A 21,958-nucleotide genomic window follows, 5' to 3' on the forward strand; every position below is an offset into this window, starting at 1 on the left:
AAATGTACGAGCTTGTGCTGTTCACTTTAAAAAAAACCCAACATGTTTCTTCCTTCATGCTTGCTAAAAATATAGGTCAAAGCATATACAAAATGTATATCGCATCTCGGCACAATGACAAGATTCATTAAAATTCAAATATATATTCAAGAAACTTGGGTTGCTCTGAACTCGACAAATAGACCTTACAATATAGCATCCTTCATCAAACTGTTTCCCCGGTTTCAATGAAATTATTACCCAAATAGTACAGAGATAGAGAAAAATAGAGAAAAATAGAATTTCGAATTGTTTCGGCAATTATTTGTTTTCTGTAAATGTTACAAGACATGTCATTGAAGTGTTCCGCAAATTAAAGCATTTACATCAAATAAAATGATTCTCCAAAATAATGTAAATGTACACGATGAACATGATGCTGAGGCCAGCCAATACAGCCATGACAGCCTAGCCCAGAGCAATGGTGTGTTATTGTGGGATTCTATTAGATACCACATCATACCAGCCAGATTTTTGGTCGATTCTTAAATCCTCCAGCAGTGTATCACATGTATATCTATTTGAGTACTGCTCTGCATATTGTAGTGACTGATTCCCACATGCAATAGCAAGAATTTTCTACTAAAGACACACACTACATCAAATTCAAAGCCAATCGCAGTACTGAATTCAGTTGTTTTCAATACTTGGACAGGACATTTTGTCTTTAAAAAATATTTGCTCTTGTTTCATTATGTTTTGTTTTGTTTTTCTCGAATTTTAAAATATACACCTTATCATTCTTGACATTCCCGGCGAGAAGCTTAATTGGGATAGTCTACACGGGGAAACCGATCCGGATTATTTCGCATCGATGCGGTACTAAATATAGTCATTACATTTTGCTGCAGGGGTTAATTTTAATTTATGACATTCAAAATTTTACAGTTTCAAATATTGGAACACTCGCGCTTTTACGTTTAATATTTGCGTACAATTTGCGCCATATGTAAACGGTTTCAAATCCGGACTCAAATCAAAAGTATATTACTTTGTTGCGGATTTCTATGTTCTGAGCCCGGGGTTCTGAGTATCCGTGATGTACATTATATTGCCTCAATGTATGTTTTACTTTTGCGAAGATTGGTGCCGACAAGACTGCCTAGGAGCATGTATTGTATTTGTGGCCTTTGAGATATTTGTGTAAACACACAAATTGATAAATATGTAAATATATAAATAAAGATACGCAAAATGAAATTTGTATTACATGTTAGTGGAAAAAAACAGTTTCATATTACAAGATCGTACACTACACAACGTATATGGCTTTAACAATTGCGACATTAGTGTTATCTTTCCAGTATTTGCGGCGACTATCATGAAGATCCTTGTTAGTTCACGTTTTATTTTTTTTGACTTTATGAGATTATGCTTGTCTTGGATGTGCACAGTCATTGTATTTATAGGGGTGTCGGGGTGTGTGTATGTGTAGGGAAAACAGAAATTAATTAATTAAATTCATTAATATTGAATGAAGATGAGGCTGACCTTTGGTAGCAATCAGTACAAAATGTGCATGCACCTGAATCCTTGTGTAATGTTGATATTGTGAATTATTAATTATCTGTACTCTTTAATTAACAAGCGCCAAATTAATATACTCGAGCAGGATCACGAACATTGTATTAATCATGTTGATTGTATTTTTTTATATAGGAGACAGTCCGCATTGAAGTTAAAAATAAAAGTCACTAATCATAATAAATTCACTATATACCGTAAAACCCCGTCTACAAGGATATACCTAAGAAACGCCCTCAATAAAATTGGTTGCTTGTTGTATTTGGAGTTTGAGCAAATATATACTGGCACTGGGTGGCTATGCATTCCATCTAAGTATGTTGTAACACCAATCAATTGTATTGACATAATAACGACTGTTTCGTATATCAGGATCGTATAGCTCAATTGATAGAGCGTCAGACTTTGGAACTGAAGACATGCTGAAGAGAGCATGGTCCGGGCACCGGTTCCGTTTTTTCATTCTCGTTTAATTTTAACTTTTTGACATGTTCTTTTATCTTTCTTCAAATCTACCTTTCTACTTTTAATTTTAGGTGCGTTTTTTTTTAATAGTTTTTTTATAGTTTTTTTTAGTAATTTTGTGGTTTTATAGAAACTAGTAAAAGCATTTATTCTAAATAATAGCGAAACCCACGGTTAGACAGATGTGTTGTAACTACTTGTCTGTCCTCGTCTTTGCAATAAAAACCTATGTTGCACCTTTGTGCCATCCCAATTCTTGAGGTAGGGTGCGTTTTTGGCTTAAGCACGATTTTGTTTCTACTTGAAATGAAATCAAAATAAATATTGTTCTGTTGCCACAATTGCAGTTTTTTCAATAAAAAAAATAGATGAGGAATAATAATTATTCCATATTTGAATCTATTGTCCCATCAAGAATAGAGTGTCTTCAAAACTTCAATCAATTCATCTGACAAAGGAAACTATTCTGGTCATTCAATTTTGTTTCGCTTGCACCTGTTATATCACAGGCGTTGGTAGAGAACGCACACTTCTCTTGTCTTCACCGAAGTAGTGATGTAAACACTAACATGATTAATTACCATAGCTAGCAATGGACATACACTATTTTTTGTTCCACTTGAACCCATACTATAGGCTATTCGCTGTCGATGTGACGTAATTAATCGGATTAACTACCATAGCAATTGATGAATACAATTTCGAATATATAGCCCTGCACTTCATCGTTCACGTGGCACCTATGCATTAAACCATAGTTGTCAAAGAAATGCTAATCACTCGCCATGTAAGATTAGTATTTATGAAAAGAGTGGTATTCAATCTATGTTTGGTGACATACGCGGGTGATTAGTGCAATCTGCTTGATGGTAGTTATTGCGATTATTACGTCACTTCGACAGCGAATTGTAGTATAGACGAATCCAACAAGCCAAGTGATGGTCAGAATTTATTCGGCCATTATACGCTGGTGAAGTTGCGTAATTAATCGGATTAATTACCATAGCAATAGGTGAAAACAATTTTGAACATATCGCGCTGCGCTACAAGCAGGTTACACTCATCACCTGTACTGTGTATGTCTGCAATCATAGATTGAATACAATACTGGTCTTTTCAAAGATCTTACAGGTGCAGCATGATATGGTTCAATGAAGAGGTGCCGCCTGAACGTATCAGTGTATAACGCGGTATATTCAAAATTGTTTTCACCTATTGCTATGGTAGTTAATCCGATTATTACGTAACTTCGCCAGCGTATTGAATAAAACAGGAGGATGTGAGTTCATAAGGGCAATGTCGGGGATAGGTCACAATCGATGTGGAGAGATGAGAGGTCCGACCAACAGCCATAGCGATTCAACTAATTCCAGCGGACGGTCTGTGGCTAGTAAGGAATCGTCTTTGACCACATGCGCAGATCTGTCTCGTCAGGAAGATATTTAATATCCCGAATTTATAATAGGCCTATGCCTACCAGTTCCATCGTATAACCGATCTGCTAGAGAATATTTGTTACCATGTTTAATAAATTCGTATTTATCGTATAATAAAATGTAGCCAAATGTATATTATGTGTCACACGGTTTTCTGCCGAACCACTAGCAGGCTATGTTACCACATCTATGACAATGACAAAATGGGTCTTTACAGTACGACGGCAACTTCGTGACCACTTTTGTTCGATAGAAAATTTTTACGGGTTGGTGAACACGGGTTACGTAACTAAATGTTGAAAATTTGGCCGGCAAACATGTTTTAGCGAAATAGCTCCAGAAATGGGAGACAAGGGTCGTTTTTTGCTTAAATTGTGCACCATGATCACGGATAAGATACCAAACATTTGTGCAAAGAACAAAAACGAGTAAAAGTTGAATAATTTTGAAAATAAAGAAGCTTGAACATGTCCAAAGTGGCCGGGAAAATGAGAAAAATTGCATGTCACGATCACCAAAATGGTTATATCTACAACTATGAGCAAACGCCGGTCTTATGCTTTTCTGTAATGATAGATATTAACTAACTTGAGCTTGTATTCAATTTTCAGCGAAAATGATTGGTGGAACAATCGAGTCGTATAGGTTGGAAAGTTACTCTCAAAACGGTTCGTGTCTCAATCGTGCGTGTCCCGTTAGTGACAAGTGTCACTAGCAAAATAGCAGCCGGCCTTGTCATTATATCGAATAATAATCGTCAGAATCGTCCAGTTGACTCCTGTGATATTTCTTTATTCAAGTAAAATACTGAAATAACAAAAAAAATATTGAAGCCAATATAAAAGTAATATCACCTCATTTGACTGAACTTAAAAGCAGTTTTAAAAGTATTATTGTTGATCGAGTCCCTGAATGAGAAATAAGATTGCAAAAGATACGAGTATGTCCAAGCAGGTTGTGATGGTCTAGTGGTTGACGCCGTGGTTTGAAGTGCGAGAGGTTGAAGGTTCGAATCCTACAGCATTTCGATTTTTTTTCTCACTTGTTCAGTTAGGCCTATGGTGTAGGCCCGTCAGTATTTTGATCAATTAAAAATATTTCTATGCAACACGTTTGCAATGTTTTACATATTAAAAAATAAGATAGCGTCAGCCATAATTTACGAATTTCAAACCTGATATTTTGGAATAATATTTTTAATATTTTTACACCGTTCTTACACCATACCCAGACATACACATAATTGGGATCAGCGTTTCGTTGTCTAGAGTAACTTTAATTATCTTCAATAGAACACCACAAGCGGTCAAGATAAAAAAAAATGATTTCTTTCATTTTACCTCATTATTTCTGCTTCAAATGATCAGAAACCCCCCGGGAGAAACCCTTCCTGAAAGTTGTTTACTAATATCATAAATATTTTCAACAAAAAAGAAAACCCGCTATGGTAGGGTTCGAACTTCCAACCTCACGCACTTCAGGCACCGACTTAGCCACTAGACCATCACAACCTGCTAACTTATTCTCGTACCTTTTGCAATGTTATTTCTAATTCAGTGTCTCGTTCAACAATAATCGTTTATAAACTGTTTGTAAGTTCAGTCAAATGGCTTGAAATTACGTTTTATATTGACTTCGATATTTTGTATGACAGGGCAGTATTTTGTATGAATAAATAAATATCACTGTAGTCAACTGGACGATCCTGACAATTATTAATCGATTATATGGACAAGGCCGGCTGTTAATTTTGCTGCTGACACTGGTCACTTATGGTCACGCACGATTGCGAGGGGAAGCCATTTTGAAAGCAACTTTCCAACCTACGACTCGATTGTTCCACCAATCATTTTCGCTGAAAATTTAATACAAGCTCAAGTTAGCTAATATCTATCATTACAGAAAAGCATACGACCGGCGTTGGCGCATAGTTGCAGATATAACCATTTTGGTGATCGTGACATGCATATTTTCTCATTTTTTAGGCTACTTCGCGCACAATAAACATTCATTTTCTCCACAATAATTGGACTTTTACACGTTACTGTTTGCCTTATACTCATGTTTCATATCTTATCTATGGGCTCAATATGGAAATGAAGGAGAAAACCACTCGTGTATTCCATTTTTTGATGTTTTCTGAAAAAGTGTATTTGCCACCTGAAAGGTCACGCCGGTAAAAATTACCGGAAGTGAGCTAAGTTGCTGTCGTACTGTTTAGTTCCCTCCTCTCCTTATCCTGCCAATATTATATGAATCAAAGAAAAATAAAGAAAAAATAAAATTAAACAAGAAAAAAAGACAAAGAAAAGAAACAATAAAAGAAAAACAATAGAATAAATTAAACTAAATATGAAAAAAAAATGATCACGAAAGGAGTCTTTAGAAAATGCAAGAAAATATAAATGAAAAGTTTGAACAATATTTTGTTTATAAAGGTTTGTGTGACCGTGATGAGGCTCGAACTCACCATCTTCCGATCTAAAGAACCAAAGTCTTATGCCTTGCCAAGTGAGCTATGCTCGTGAGATGCGAAATAAAGATAAAATAATACATTGTATACCTGCTTGTGTCGGTAAATGATTTGCTCAAATTCCATAATGATATAATATTGTGGAGGGCGCTAGCGTGAAATATGCTATCATCACAGTCGCTTCTATTCCTTATAGACGGGTTTCTACGGTATGTCGTTAAGGGGGTACTACACCCCTCGATAAATGTGTGTCTATTTGTGCATTTTTCTCAAAAACTAATAACACACTGGTAACAAAAGTTATGTATATTATATAGGGGCAAGGAATCCAATTACTACACGGGAATTTCAGTGACCCAAGACAAGCGGTTTGTTATTTATGATAAGAAATAAGGTACCGCTGGGATGTACCTCATTTCCTATCATCAGAGTTGTAACGAGTCACATCATTTCATGGTCGAGTCGAGTCATTTCTTGCAATATCTCGAGTCGAGTCGAGTCAAATGACTCGAGTCACTGTACAATCTCTATGGGGAAAATTTGAAAATCCGAGTCGAGTCATTTCATTTTTGAAAAGTCGAGTCTCGAGTCATGACTCGTTACAAGTCTGCCTATCATACAGTGTGGGCCAAAAACAACTTTACCCGATTTCAGAGGGTGGTTGCTCGAATTGTAGAAGAGCTATTCTTAATATTGTTACATATTCTAAATGTATATATTTCTAAAAGTATGTGATGAAGAAATGAAAGCAAAAGAAGGTAAAGTAACAAAATGGTGCTAGTTTAAAGCCCGAGGGCCAAAAATCACTTTGTCCACACGTAATGCAATGGTATGTGTCCGATTGCTAAGAGTATGGCATACATATGTGTTAGGCATATGTAATTGGTAAACATGTTTGGCTGGTCTTTGAAAAGTGATGATTGTTTGACATGCATGAAAGAAATACAATCGATTTTAACCCCCATTTACTTGTCATGTACTCGAACTTCACCCCTGTCATTGACCAAAAATTAGCATAAAAATAACACAATTACAAAGGTTTTATCTGGCGCAATTTTTGAATTTTAAATAGGCCTTCGTGCATTTTGTGACTGTGTGGCTTATTTCTAAATAGGTTTGCAAGGTGTCAAGATAAGGCAATTCACAACTCAAGAGATGACTTTTATGGCAGAGGTATACTTAATTAAGAACAGAAAGCTTTTTGGTAGTGCAGCATCAATTTCGGATTTGTTTCCCGAACCTAAGATCCCACCGAAACCTACCATAACTCTACATACGAACAACTTTCACAACCTCGGAAGTGTGATGAATAGATGCAAAGCACGGAGCGGACGTCCAAGAACTGGTCGTTCAGCTGCAAATATTGCAGCGGTTCAAAAGGAACTTACCCGGGGGAACTTACAGCTAACCCCAGAGTCAGTTGTCGACGCAACAATTTGCCGAACATACCACGAACGCAATAACTTCAATAACTTCAAACTTTCTTGTAGATAACATTTCGTAATGACAAACAAATCAGGTCTGAGGTTACAATTGCTTTGCGCATATTTGAAGAGAATTGTGTTTATCTTTGCAGCGTGAACGCTGCATATCATGACGAAATATCATAGCTTGACATTTAAATTGTTCATGTTTGATTTATTTGATTGTGTTATATAAAATTGCTGAACAAATTTGTGCGTATACTGAGTGGTTCTCATTTTTTATTGAACTAACCATTGCGACGCGACAGCTAGTAGGCCTTCGCGTGGACAAAGTTAATTTTGACTCTTTGATTTAAAACTAGTGTCACGTTTTTAATTTAATACATTTTTGGTTAGTTTTTTCACCAAATACTCTAAAGAAGATGTTCTTTACGAATATGTAAAAAACATTAGCAGCAGACTTTTTAATTTTGAGATATGAACCTTTTAAATTGGGTAAAGTTGTTTTTGGCCCACACTGTATATACTGAACTGCTTTGTCTTGAGTCACTGAAATTTCAGTGTAGTAACTGGATTCCTTTTTTGAGAAAAATGCAAAAATAGTCACAAATTTACCACAGGGGTGTAGTGCCCCCTTAATTCAAATTATATCCATTTCGAGCGCAATGTAAATGTATGCGAGGTTTATACTGAAAATACAATTAATAGTAATTTCTCTTTAAATGATGCAAGTGCCTCTATATACGCATCATGCTTTATAGCATCAACAGCTTACAAATGGACTAATCGTCAGACGAATTATCATGATATTAGATTAATTGCCACGATATTTAAGGGCTGGGGTATGAACGTTTGGACAGTATTTATTGTGGAACATTAGAGCACATCAGACATATCGAATTGCATTCTGAATACGAAGAATGTCCTTCTGATATCAAATAATTTTGATATTTTGAAATTCGCAATGTAATACACATTTTATGGGAAATCATTAAAAATTGATATTTTTGATATTTAACAGTACTTGAAGTAAACTTTATAAATCTGATGATGTATACTTAAAGTGTATGTAGGTGGGATGAAAAGCCGACGATCAATTGAAAATTTTGACCTTTCGTATTGAAGATATGGATTTTTTTCCCAAAACACCAAAAACAAATAGGTCTTTTTGGGGGAAAATCCATATCTTCAATATAAAAGGTCAAAATTTTCAATTGGTCGTCGGCTTTTCCTCCCAGCTACATACACTTTAAGAATATATCATTAGATTTATAAAATTTATTTCGAGGACTGTTATATATCAAAAATTTGAAAAATATCAAATTTTAATAATTTGTCATAAAATTTGTATTATATCGTGAATTTCAAAAATGAAAATTATTTGATATCAGAAAGACATGCTTCGTATTCAGAATGCAATTCGATACGTCTTAGGTGCTCTCATGTCCCACAAAAAATACTATCGAAACGCCATAAACGCTCATTCTAGATCCCTTAAGTGGTCAATTTTTGTCAAAGTTTAAAATCGCAATCGGCAGCTGATCGCTGGACAGCCTCCCATCAGCAATCACAAAAATGTGCATAAAATGTTTATAAACATGTAAAAAAACACGTTAGGGTTTATTAAAAACGTTTTCATAACATTCAAATGTCGGGCTATACCGGTATATAATATATAGGTCATGAAAACATTTTTTAATTTTAATTTTTTTAATGATCTATACGAAAAAAAAACCCACTTCAACAGGTTCAATAACATTTCAAATATGTTGTAAAATGTTCTTGAAAAATATTTTGGCAAACATTTCTTAAACTCTTAAATAACATTATGTAGAATGTTTTGCAGTTTCAAACATGTTTCCAGAACGTTATTACAACGTTTAATACCCTTATAACCCGACAATAAAACGTTTTCTGTAAAAGGGTTTGTGTTTGCTGGGATTGGGCTATTCCAGAAAATAGGTACACACCCCCTATAGAGGAGTAACTTTTCAATCGAAGAAATGTCCGGATTTCTAAGTCTGCTTTCTGAAAATGACTGGATTTCCAGTAGCCAATGTTACTAGAAAAAGCTTGGAAATCCAATCAAATGAAGGACAAATCACGGAAATCTCTCAAATTGCGGATTTCTGATTTTGAACTATTTTTCTGCCGGATTTATTTGCCTTTGAGCACTTTAAAAGTCTGGATTCCAACAGTCACGACTGGACAAAAAGTCCGGATATCCGAACTCCTCTATAGGGGTGTGCATCTATTTTCTGGAATAGCCCATTGTGGTTGTATGTAATTGTTTATGGTTGCTGTTTATGATTTTCCAAATGAGTAAATCGCTGAATATGAATTGAGATTTTGTGTTGATTGTTGACTACAATGTATATAGTATCTTGCTGCGTTTATGAAGCACACCAATGTAAATTTCAATACCACCAACGTGATATTTGAGTTTAGTAGTAAGAACAAAGGTATAATGTGATCCAAAAGATATTTATAAAAGATATTTATTTATAAAAGATATTTATACAAAGTTAAATATATTTTGTGTTATTCCTCCACTGGATGTGACACATTTGATCTTGTTTTTACTTAAATACTTAACTATAGTGTGACACAGATACTATCCTCTTGGTCCATCCTTTGGGTTCATATCTGCTGGTCAGATGGAACTGATTTTCGTCGTTTTTAGATTTGTGTTTTAGTTATTTTGATTCTTTTAACTTGCTTAATAACATAAATTATTAATAACACTATTGGTATGCTCATTTTATGAGTATAATTTTATGTTTAATATTTGGGATTTATTGGCATCATTTTTTAAACTATTGATTTGCAATTTTAGCATGTCACTTTTCAAAAATCAACATGTCATATCTAAGACAAAATGTGACATTTACATGTACATGAAATTGTAATATAGGTCTAATTATAATATATATTTGAATGGGGTTTCAACTTTGTCAATAAAGCTGTTTCTTCATTTTGTTTCAACTTTGTCAATAAAGCTGTTTCTTCATTTTTCATTGTAAAAATATCTATGAAAATATCTAATGACAATTGTAATATACAATATTTATAAACAATTTTAACTTTTGTACAATGTATACTGGAATGACTTAAATGGACCTTTAACAAAACTATTTAGCACGATTAGTCTATAAACATTAATGTACTATCCCTAATAGCTATCAGGCAGTGGGTAATACTTGTATAGCGTGTTATTTTACTATGTAAATAAGTCAATTCGATTTTGTTGCTAGCACTTATAAGCAAAAGCAATATATATCCTATACACATGACTTACCAATTACTGTTGCTATGAAGATGGCCAATGGCAGGAAAATAGAATTTAGATGTTTCATGATGAAAATGATATTATAACGTGCAGTTCTATACATTCAATATAGCAGTCCTCACTCAGTACGGCCTCTCACATATCAATCATTAGAGGGTTTAGTCAAATAATCCGTGTGAAGCGGTATACTAAAGCATCCCTGTCTTCGGTTTTTATAAATTCCAATTACGCAATGATGAAGCTTCAATGATGATACCTATTTTTGGAAAACAGGTTGTTATTTACAAAATTCTGCCCAAGTAGAATTTGGTGTGTATATATAAATATGTTATGAATACACGAGTTAAGACATGAACATAATAAGTGTTGATACGATAAGACGAGATGGATGAGAATTAAGCAGTAGCCGTGGCACTGTCTTGATCGTCCTCTCTATAACACCACAGTATTGCCAAATTATGCTCCCAAAACTGAGAGGTTTAACGATCAAAACGCGCCTAAAACGTATCTGTATAAATGAACGCTTTCATATGAACGTTTTGCATTAAACAAAAACACAGCTCTTAAATTTTTAACTTTTAAAATCTAAGCAACATATTTAATGTTTTTAAAAAAAATGATAAATCATCTTTTCTTTTCAAACAAAATAATAAAATTAGGGAATATAATTCGCAGTGAAGCCTCAGAGATTGGGTATTTTTTCACAATATCCCCAAAATCTGAAACTTAAATCTTAAATCTCAGGTCTAAACATTTTCCAAAACTGGGCAAATTTATACCATAATTTTGAAATTTGATATATTTAAGGATTGGTCACATCACCTCTGCACAGTATTTTTTGTGGTACCTGAGAGCACAGTAGACATATCGAATTGCATTCTGAATACGAAAAATATCCTTCTGATGACAAATAATTTTGATCATTCGTGATATAATATACGAATTTTATGGCAAATTATTGAAAATTGATATTTAACAGTCCTTGAAGTAAAATGAACGGTTTCAAATGAACCGTTCATTCTGTATAAATGAACGGTTTCAAATGAACGTTTTGCATTAAACAAAAACACAGCTCTCAAATTTTTAACTTTTAAAATCTAAGCAACATATTTAATGTTTTTAAAAAAATGATAAATCATCTATTCTTTTCAAACAAAATAATAAAATTAGGGAATAAATTCGCAGTGAAGCCTCAGAGATTGTGTATTTTTTCACAATATCCCCAAAATCTGAAACTTAAATCTTAAATCTCAGGTCTAAACATTTTCCAAAACTGGGCAAATTTATACCATAATTTTGAAATTTGATATATTTAAGGATTGGTCACATCATCTCTGCACAGTATTTTTTGTGGTACCTGAGAGCACAGTAGACATATCGAATTGCATTCTGAATACGAAAAATATCCTTCTGATGACAAATAATTTTGATCATTCGTGATATAATACGAATTTTATGGCAAATTATTGAAAATTGATATTTTTAAATAGTCCTTGAAGTAAAATTTATAAATCTACCGCCTACGATTACTTAACGTATAGGCCTATATGTAGCTGGGACCGGGAGGAAACGATCATTTCGTATTAAAGATAGGCCTAAGCCCCCTAAAAATTTAGGTCTTTGCGGGGAAAATAGGTACAAGCAGGTCAAAACTTTCAAATGATCGTCGACTTTTCCTCCCAGCTACATACACTTTTTAGATATCAGTAGATTTATAAATTTTACTTCGAGGACTGTTATTATGAATCTTACTATAAATAGGGGAATGTTGTATGTATCTATCTATCTATCTATCTATCTATCTATGTATGTATCGTGTATAAAGGCTCCGTCAGTTTCGATCTAAATGTCGCCAAATTCATACGGGAGATCGAGGAATATACCGAAACGGTTATGCGAAAATTTGGTTGAAAACGGTCAAGAACTGGCTGCAAAAACAGTGAAAATATGGGTAAAAACGGTGTTTTTGTTATGAAAATCGGTTATCAGCATACGCGTCACTGCAGCTGGCAGGCAGCGCGTCGACGCTGCGTGCGTAATGCGCACTACGCCAATGCGCGCGTAAACGGCGATGCAGATCCACGGGACTTGCGAGCCAGAGACCAGTGGACGGACTTGATAAAAGAAGGAAAAATAAAGGATAAAAAGGTACATGGACGGGTCCAGGGATTATGATAACGGGTAAACACGTCCGCAGACACGCTATAAGAGGACGTAATAAAAATACGAGAAAAAGATGTATCGTTTTTAAACAACATGAAGCGGTACTATAAAGAAAAATGAGATTAAAATGAGGACAAAAAAGGTACGAGTAATAGGCCAACGGGTTAAAGTAACTAAATGAAATGGGAACGAAACAAAGAAGGAAGGGAACTAATCAGGAAATGTAAGAAAAAAATAAGCTAAAATAATAAGAACAGAATTAAATAAAAAACATGAAAACGGGAAATAAAAAAAAAAAAGCTAAAAGGGAAATGTATAAGAAAGAACAGATTTAGAAAATAATGGGAACGGGGTTAAATAAATAAATAATATGGAAACGGGAAATCACAAGCTAAGCAGAAGAAACTAATAAAGAAAATGTAAGAAGAGACAGATTTAGATAAATAAAATGTACCTTTTCAATGATTCTACCTGTTCTGTAATTCTTCCTGTTATAGTGAACGCTCCCGTTTACTCATCTAGCGGGGACCCGCGCTTCGCGCGGGTATCCCGCTAGTAATAAAATAAAAACAATAACAATTTTAATAGTTTTCGAAATTGGCCATCCACAAAACCTACAAGTCGCGACCCCCGTGAGCATCATCATCATGTTATTGTTAATATAAGATAAAAGAAAAAAATTAAAGTTCATTTGGAATATGTTGGTACTTTTGCACTGAGCCATCTTCATTGGGCTGCAGCAAAGGGATATAATTGCAGCCCAAGTAAGCGCTTTAATGCAAGCTTGGCAACACCGATTTTACCTCCGCTATGTCATGTACCTGTCCGCCTCCTCCTCACTGCCTCTTCAACAATCAATACCATACATCGTTGCACATGTATTGAGATATTTTGGCAAAGCGTGAATATAATGTTGTGTAGGAGGTAGGGGTATGATGTCCTTTATTCTTATAAATAGAAAACCACAGTAAACACTTCGCGGAGAACTCAGCCAGCAAGGTTGTACTTATGCAAATGAAATGAATCGATGTTTGGAGCGTAACCCCTAGCAATGCAATGAAGCTTTTGTTACAACCAATATATTGCGTATAATTCGAATTGATATTACTATTATATTATAATTTATATTATTTATTTGTATTATAGTAATTTTGACATGTGTTTCAATATGTCTCAGTGTGTCCGGACTGTCTGTCGTGATGTCAGTCAGTCCCCGGTGTCTGTCACTCTATTGTTCTACATGTATCTCTCAGTCTATCATGCTATTTTTGCGTCTTCATCATGTTTATATGATAATATACCTACATCCTCTCGTGTGCTACAGGAGATAGCAAGCAAAGCAAAAAACATACAAAATAATAGTGTTAAAAAAAAAAGAGTTTTTTTTGTGAGGTTTCAGTACGCAAAATCCCGGGGCCGGTAAAACGGCTATAATTTGCCGCGCGCCTGGAAAAAAGTCGGCAAAATTAGGCTGAATGTAAAGGTAAGGAAAATGTTAAAATGCAGTGGCGTGCGCAAAGCTTAGGGGGCAGGGGGCACCCCCACTTTTGTTGGTCATTCGGGGGGAAATGCGGGGGAAATCAGTCATTCCGCTCGTTTATAATCAGCATAATGAATTATTCAGCATGATCAGACAGGCGGGGGAGCTGAACAACCTGGCCCCCACTTTCAATGTGCTGCGCACGCCACTGTTAAAATGAAGAAGCTGGCGAAAATTTAAAACATTAGAAACAAATCAAAAAAGCAAAAAAACAAAAAAAAAAAAAAAGGCAATGATGATTCAGTACGCAAAAAATTACTTTTTGTCTCATATAAACCCGCCGTGATTGTTATCTTCGGTAGAAAGAAAAACATAGAGGTATTAATTATTTTCTTTGAAGGCCCTAAATGCTATCTACAGAAGATAGCAAGCAAAGCAAAGAACATGCAAAATAATAATGTTCAAAAGAAAAAAAGCATTGCCTAACACTCGTTCTATAATAGATGATGATGATTCAGTACGCAAAATGTGAGGATTCAGTACGCAAAATCCCAGGCCGGTAAGTTGAACGGCTGTAATTTGCCGCGCGCCTGGAAAAAAAGTCGGCATTCGACCGAATGCAAAGCTATAAAGAAAATAATGTTAAAATGAAGAAGCTGGCGAAAATTTAAAACGGCACTCATATAGCAGAGATTATTGGGAACATGAAGGAAAGAAAATAAGAAACAAATCAAAAAAGCAAAACAAAACAAAAAATAATGATGATTCAGTCCGCAAAAAATTACTTTTTGTCTAATATAAACCAGCCGTGATTGCTATCTTCGGTAGACAGTCAAAATGATAATTATGAAAAAATCATTAAACATAAAGAAAAAATAGAGGTAAGAATTGTTTTCTTTGAAGGCCCTAAATGCGAGGATATTAGAAAATGTTATTTAATGAAGAAACTGGAAAATTTAAAACGGCACTTATATAGCAGAGATTATTGGGAACACGAAGGAAATAAAATGATTGCTAATTTGCTATCTTCGGTAGACAGTCAAAATGATAATCATTAAAAAAATCATTAAACATAAAGACAAAAATAGAGGTATGAATTATTTTCGTTGAAGGCCATTTCACTTCAATAATGATAGCTAATGATGTGATATACATATAGTGTATAGGCCTACTTATCATTTGGGTGTATCTAAAAAAAATTCAAATCTTAAATTTAAGGGCTCATTTTGACAATGCCGTGATTTTAATTAATTTAATTGCATTTCCAATCTTTTTCCAGCAACATTGGCAATTGGAATTTCAGTCGTTTTCAGAAAGCAAACTTCGAAATCCAGAAATTTCTTTTTTAACTGTTTATTGAAAACTTGCTCCTCTAAATGAGGTGGGCACAAATTTTCTGGAATAACCCATTTATACGATAGTCTGGTCAGTATAAAAAGCGCAGAGTGATTTTTAATTTATTTTCTAAAATAAAAGAACGGCTTTAAGTTGTGATAGTATTGATATGAGATACAAAACTATATAAACTAGACTTTGTTCTTCTATTGTCTCTACCCCGGGCTCTATACCCTTAGGGTATACGACGTGTTGTTGGGCGAAGCAGCCCAAAAAAGATCGATTTTCATTATTTAAATCAATATTATTGAAATATAACACTTTGATGTTTTCGAAAGTTCCTTCTATAAAACATATACTTTGAAAACGTGCTTGACTTATTGTTGTTAATGAGTTATGTACGTTTTACAAAAGTGTTGTTGTTTCAGCCCTCTTTACAACATAACTCAAGAACCATAGGACCTACAAAAGTAGGCCTATACGGTATCTGTGATATTTGAATTATTCTACACGCTCGTTAAAAATTTCAGTGAAGATCATCGGGTAAGTAAAGCGGTTATAATAATCATCTATAGTTCCAATATTTTTTCTTTGGATTGTAATACTTTTAGTTACATTAGAATATTATGGTACCACAAACTGTAGCTTTCATTAGGACAAGGCTGAATCGACTGAAGATAACACTTTGGTTTTTAGAAATTGTTCTACACAGCAAAACATATCTTAAATAACTCAGGTTGTTTAGTGTATCAAGTTTAACAACATAACAAAACTTCTGACCACTTAAAGGCCCATCCAGAAAAAGTAGGCCCTTTATAAAAAATTTAAATTGTTCATAAATTACTTAAAAGTGAAGGATAAGTCATTAAAATTGTCATTGAAATACGGTACCAACTTGACAAAAAAAAGGAGCAGAAGAGGACAGCAGTATTAAGTTCAAGCCTCATTCAATGTAGCTAATTTCTGTACTTTAGTAGAGAAATATACATTTTCATCATTATCATAGTCATCATCATCATCATCATCATCATCATCATCATGATCATCATCATCATCATCACCTATTTATTTATTTATTTATTTATTTATTTATTTATTTATTTATTTATTTATTTATTTATTTATTTATTTATTTATTTATTTATTTAATAATCTATTAATTAATTAATTTGATTATTATCTTTTATTATTTTATTGTTATTAATTATCATTATTATTAGGGTAGGTGCAGGTAATATGGGACAGCAGGTAATATGGGACACCTGTTTTCATTTTAACAAAACGTAGCTTAGAGAAGGTAAACACTTTAAGTTGATTTGTTAAGTATTTAGAGACATAAATTGTGCTTCTAGAAATGCAGTTTTGGAGTCTGTGTATCAAACTCTTGGAAATCAATGCCAAAAAGAGTGAAATTGCCCAAAAAATTATGTCGTTTTTTTGGCCTGATATAAAATCAATGACGTCACATTTTATGATTGTGTATCCAAAAACTCTGGTACTGAGGGGCATTTGTCATTTTTATGATCTTTAGGTGATGGGTTAAGCTTATCAGCAGGTAAAATTCCACTGACAAGTGGCACTTTCCTTTTATAAATGATTATTTTCTCTGATTTTCAACTGAATGGGTGCAGGTAATATGGGACACATATAGGAAATTGTGTGCATTGTCAATGCGAAAAGCAAAACTATTTAGAAAATTGAATTTTCTTGTAAAAATTTGCATTTAACATTCAAAATCATGTAACAAAAATGTTTTTAGAACAAAAGAGTGATTTTCTGAACTTTTTGATTTTCACCATAGAGATAACACAGTGTCCCATATTACCTGCACATGCAGGTAATATGGGACACTTGACGATGACGTCATTTTGACGTCATAGCGTCCAAACAAACATAAAAACAAGGTAACATTGCCTGTTTTATTAATCTTAAAGGACAGGTTGTTCATCATAACAATCTCTTGTGGGCATATCTTCTTTAGTTTTTATGCAAATAAGCTAAACGTCCTTAATGGTCCCATATTACCTGCAGGTACCCTATTATTAGTGTTATTATTATCATTATTAATGATTTTAGGCGATCAAACAAATGCGGTAATAGTAATACAATTGCAAAATGAAACGAGCGCGGCCTTCGGAACAAATTTATTATTATTATTATTAATTTTGCCAGCCCTAATTATTTTATTTGCCCCTTGTTTTATGCTCTTCTCCGGGTGCTTTTCTTTTCCTTTCGATATGAAAAAAGTTAAAACCCTTGAAAAAATCTTTCTGCGTGAGTCTCCAAAACCTGGAAAGACAACGTTGGTATCATTTATGTGATGTCAGCCCAATGGAAATTTGCGCTTGGACACTGTGTTTATGTCAGCCGTGAATCCCGTGATAAGTGATTGATTACCCAGAATGCACAGCGTAAATTCCAGTTCCTTGCCGACGAGACGCTGATTTTAATGTTTTTCGGTGAAGTTACACGAAGAAAAACAACGTTTTTATGCACTATCTGCATCCTGCTTTTTCATATTTAGGACGCTAAATGTAACTTAGATTGAAATCATGTAAGTATGCGGATTCTAACTTTGTGACAGAGCGTCTTAACCATAATTTCATGCTGATAAATCATCATTCATCAAACATGTCAAATGCTTCCGAATTCGACATGTTCGACAGATTTGTTCATAATTTTTTTTACAAGCGGTTGAAGACAGATTTGCGTCCTATTGTTATTGCATTGGATTATAGAAGATTACCTCACGACCACAACACTTCCTATCAAGCCTCTAAACAGGGTTGCCAAAAGATTTCAGCCCGAATCGCGGGTCAAATAATCGAAAAGTCGCCCAATTTTTTCTCTTTACCATTGGTTTCTATGGGACATGAAACTGGAATGGACGCGAAACAGGACACCTCGCCCACGCATAACCGCCTACACGGCATCTCGCCTCGTGCCATCTAGCCCCTATGCAATGCAATGCATTGCAATGCCAATGGCGGTTGTGGATGTATCATGACGATCGAGCTGGCCCCTACCGTCCCGTCCCGGTGTAGATTATGTTCGGTTTTTAACACACCGTGCTGATGTGATTATAACAATATTTTTTTAATATTTTAATATGTGTATGCATTTTTTCAACATGCATTTTTAATAATTTGATAACTTCGTGTTAAAGTGTGTTATACTTGAATTTTTATGAAGATAATTATAACGAAAAATATGGCAGTCTTAATTTTTTTAATACCATTGATTGTTAAAACTTTCAGCCTACTTTTAATAACTTGATAACGTGATAAAGTGTTTCAAATAAATTTTGGCCATTTTCAGCGAGCAGGGCCTGTGCTGTGCGTTTCGCCCCTTTTTACACCGCGGGTATTTGCTGCCGACGATTGCTTGACAAGTCCCCTGCGTGACTGCCAGCCAAACCACGGAATGGCCCGGGAATGGAATATACTGGATACGTTGCGTGCTGCGGTGACAGTGCCATTTTTACCCATGTCATACCCGGCGATTTCGCGGAAGTCTTTACTTGCCAGCGTGTTGGAGGACGGGTAGTGTGCGCAACAAAAAATTTGTAATTGCGGGCCGTGTTAAAACATGTTTTGTGCTTGTAAGTCCGTACCATGCACACGAAGACGAAGGAAAGCCATTGAATTATGATACAAAATCATAAGGGTAATGAAAGTTGATTCCAAGTTTCCCATCATCGTCATCACTTTTTTACATTATATTAGCTTATATTTTCACGAATAATAATTATAATATAATTTAATATGTCCGAAATTTAGCCCTTATAAATGTATTTTTTATGTTAAATACTAATATGTATTTTACTTTTACAGATATGTTTTCATGAACAAAAGAATCAATTAGGCCCTATTATATGTGTTATTTTATTTTACAAATTATTACTACATATTATATTACTTCATATAAGTTCATACTTTTTAGTGTTAAATTAATTATGGCCAGTATGGCCTAATAATTTATATAATATAGCCAAAAAAGCGCTTACGAGTTTTGTGTATTTTTATTTAATTAACCGAATCATTCATTTTACCGGCTCAAACTCACTTAAAATAAAGTTAGAGATGTTCAAAACTTTTAAAACTTGCAGTCCTATAAAAGATATTAAATCAGAGAAGATCTTCTTTGACATAGCCTAATGAAACAATTAAGGGAAAAATAAATTTTTCATAGACAAATTCGCACAACTAGCAACACAAACGCCAGCAGCATGCAGTATTGAGATATTTTGTGGGAGGCTGTGCAGTGACTTATGCCCCATTTTGCACAGCGTGTTAACGGCCGATATTCATTAGCTACCACTTACACGAAAAGCGCCGGTGTGATTATGTTCAATCAATGGTACCATGATCCAAGCACGCAAAAAATGCCAGAATACACCGATGTACCTTCCTTGACAAGGCCGGGCCCCGCGCGCGGCGGCATGGCATACACACAGCATACACACTGATGTACGAGCGATTGCTTGACAAGTCCCGGTCAAGTATGCTCTCAGTTTGATTAAGACCCGAGAATTATCACGGGCCATGTTTTGTGCTTATGACGTAGGCCTATCGGAGGCATGCTGAAGAAGAAGAAAAAGTTGCAAATGTTTGCAAAACTGGTTAATACTAAATACGATTTCGGTAAAATTTTAATTTGGGGTTATTCTTTGTCAAATATTATTAGTATAACGTGCTCCCTTATAGGCCTACACATCCAAAGACCCATCATTTTCTTATTGTTTTCACGCAAAAGACTTGCTCCCAAGGAATATTTCCTCCCAAGATCATCAAGTTTTAGAATATGGCCCAGAAAGAACTCTTTTCTTTTTTCTTTTTTTTTTTTTGGGGGGGGGGGGTCTTCTCTCGAAAGGCCTCATTTGTTAGCAACTGCCCTCGAAAGACCTCTTTTTGGATCCTACTCCTATTTATTGCACAATTTTCCCCGAAATACCTTATGAGCGAAAATGGAAAATGTTACTTTTAACGCGCATAAAAACTGAATCTGGAATCTGTGTTTTATTTTCTTTCTCCTATAATTCTATAATGACTATTATTTTGTTTTTTTGTTCTCTCTACGTCCACTCCCGCATACACACCCCACCTAACACTCCCGCTAACACTCCATACACACCCCTTCATGAACACAACTCGAAGAATCAAGCGCGGAAATTGAAAATGTTACTTTGCCCGCATAAATCCGAATTTGAAATTGTTGTTTTTGTTTGACGGTTGTGTTTGTTAGAAATCAGTAAAGAAATATGATGTGCATATGTATAATATACAAGAAGGTATACACATGATAAATGAAAGAAAGATAATAATTATAATAATAGAAACAAGGAAGGAATTATTTTAGACAAGTGTTAATTGTGTGTATGCCCAGCCTGATCATGCAAACGACATCCGAGTAATCCGAGCTTCCAAATCTGGGTGTTTGATAAGCCTAGATAGGGAAGACCCATTCAAGAGCAGTGCGCACATGAACAGGCAAAATTGGGCAAAATAATGATTTATATGAAGTTTAAAATGAAATCATGTATGGTATTTGATAGACCTAGAAGACGCGGTGCGGCGTGTTAATAGGATCTAGGAAAAATAACGAGTTATATGAAGTTTAAAACGAATCATACCTGTATATAAAGCCAAACAACCTACATCTTCCAAATCTGGGGAAAATAACGAGTTACGTGAAGTTTCAAATTAAATCACAGCTCAGTATATCAATAAACACATTTATTGCACAAAATGTTTCCATTTGTTTGAAATTTTTTCCCAGGGTAGCTCCGATGTCTTACAAACATAATGAATTTGATTCCAATGTATACTCAGTGGACATGTTAAAACATTACAATGCCAAAAAATCAGCATGATCAGGGTTGAAACGATTGAAGGCCTACACTATATGGTTTTATCTCTTGGCCCCGGCTCTTGACAGTTCAGTTTCGGCACACTAAATTAATACTAGGAGAAACTTAAGAAATAAGGGGAATGATTCGATTTTGAGCTTCTTGTCACCAAGAAATTTAAGAAAGAAGGACTCCGGGAAGGCCCGAATAGACTTTGATCATTGGTCATCAAAAGGCCCTTCCATCATGAGGCGACTATCTATATATACATGTTGCGTAGAGAAACGTAACACTTGCAGCTGTAAATGCGTAGGTCTTTTAGTTTTAGCTTTAGTCTTTCACATATCATTTCAATACACCCATTATAATCATTTTTTTTTTTTTTTTTCCAATTATGCTTGTTTTGTACTCCGTCGGTAATCAAATGGTTCAAACTATAAACGAATACCGTATTAGATTGTTAAACCCGGTTTCCTCCTTCA

The 21,958-nt window shown here is 34.6% G+C and overlaps 2 protein-coding genes across 2 annotated transcripts in view; one reads left to right on the top strand and one right to left on the bottom strand.

Annotated features, from left to right (window-relative positions):
- LOC140138197 (uncharacterized) overlaps positions 1–11,106 on the bottom strand; it is a 28,990-nt gene extending 17,884 nt beyond the window's left edge. Inside the window, exon 1 of the mRNA XM_072160118.1 lies at positions 10,660–11,106. Within this exon, the coding sequence (XP_072016219.1) occupies positions 10,660–10,753 (94 nt within the window). The 5' untranslated portion in view covers positions 10,754–11,106. The remainder of the gene's footprint in view (positions 1–10,659) is intronic.
- A 6,933-nt stretch (positions 11,107–18,039) lies between these two features.
- LOC140145882 (intraflagellar transport protein 74 homolog) overlaps positions 18,040–21,958 on the top strand; it is a 74,174-nt gene continuing 70,255 nt past the window's right edge. The window contains exon 1 of the mRNA XM_072167581.1: positions 18,040–18,182. Within this exon, the coding sequence (XP_072023682.1) occupies positions 18,181–18,182 (2 nt within the window). The 5' untranslated portion in view covers positions 18,040–18,180. The remainder of the gene's footprint in view (positions 18,183–21,958) is intronic.

The sequence above is a fragment of the Amphiura filiformis genome, chromosome 2 (assembly GCF_039555335.1).
Source record: "Amphiura filiformis chromosome 2, Afil_fr2py, whole genome shotgun sequence".
Taxonomy (NCBI): domain Eukaryota; kingdom Metazoa; phylum Echinodermata; class Ophiuroidea; order Amphilepidida; family Amphiuridae; genus Amphiura; species Amphiura filiformis.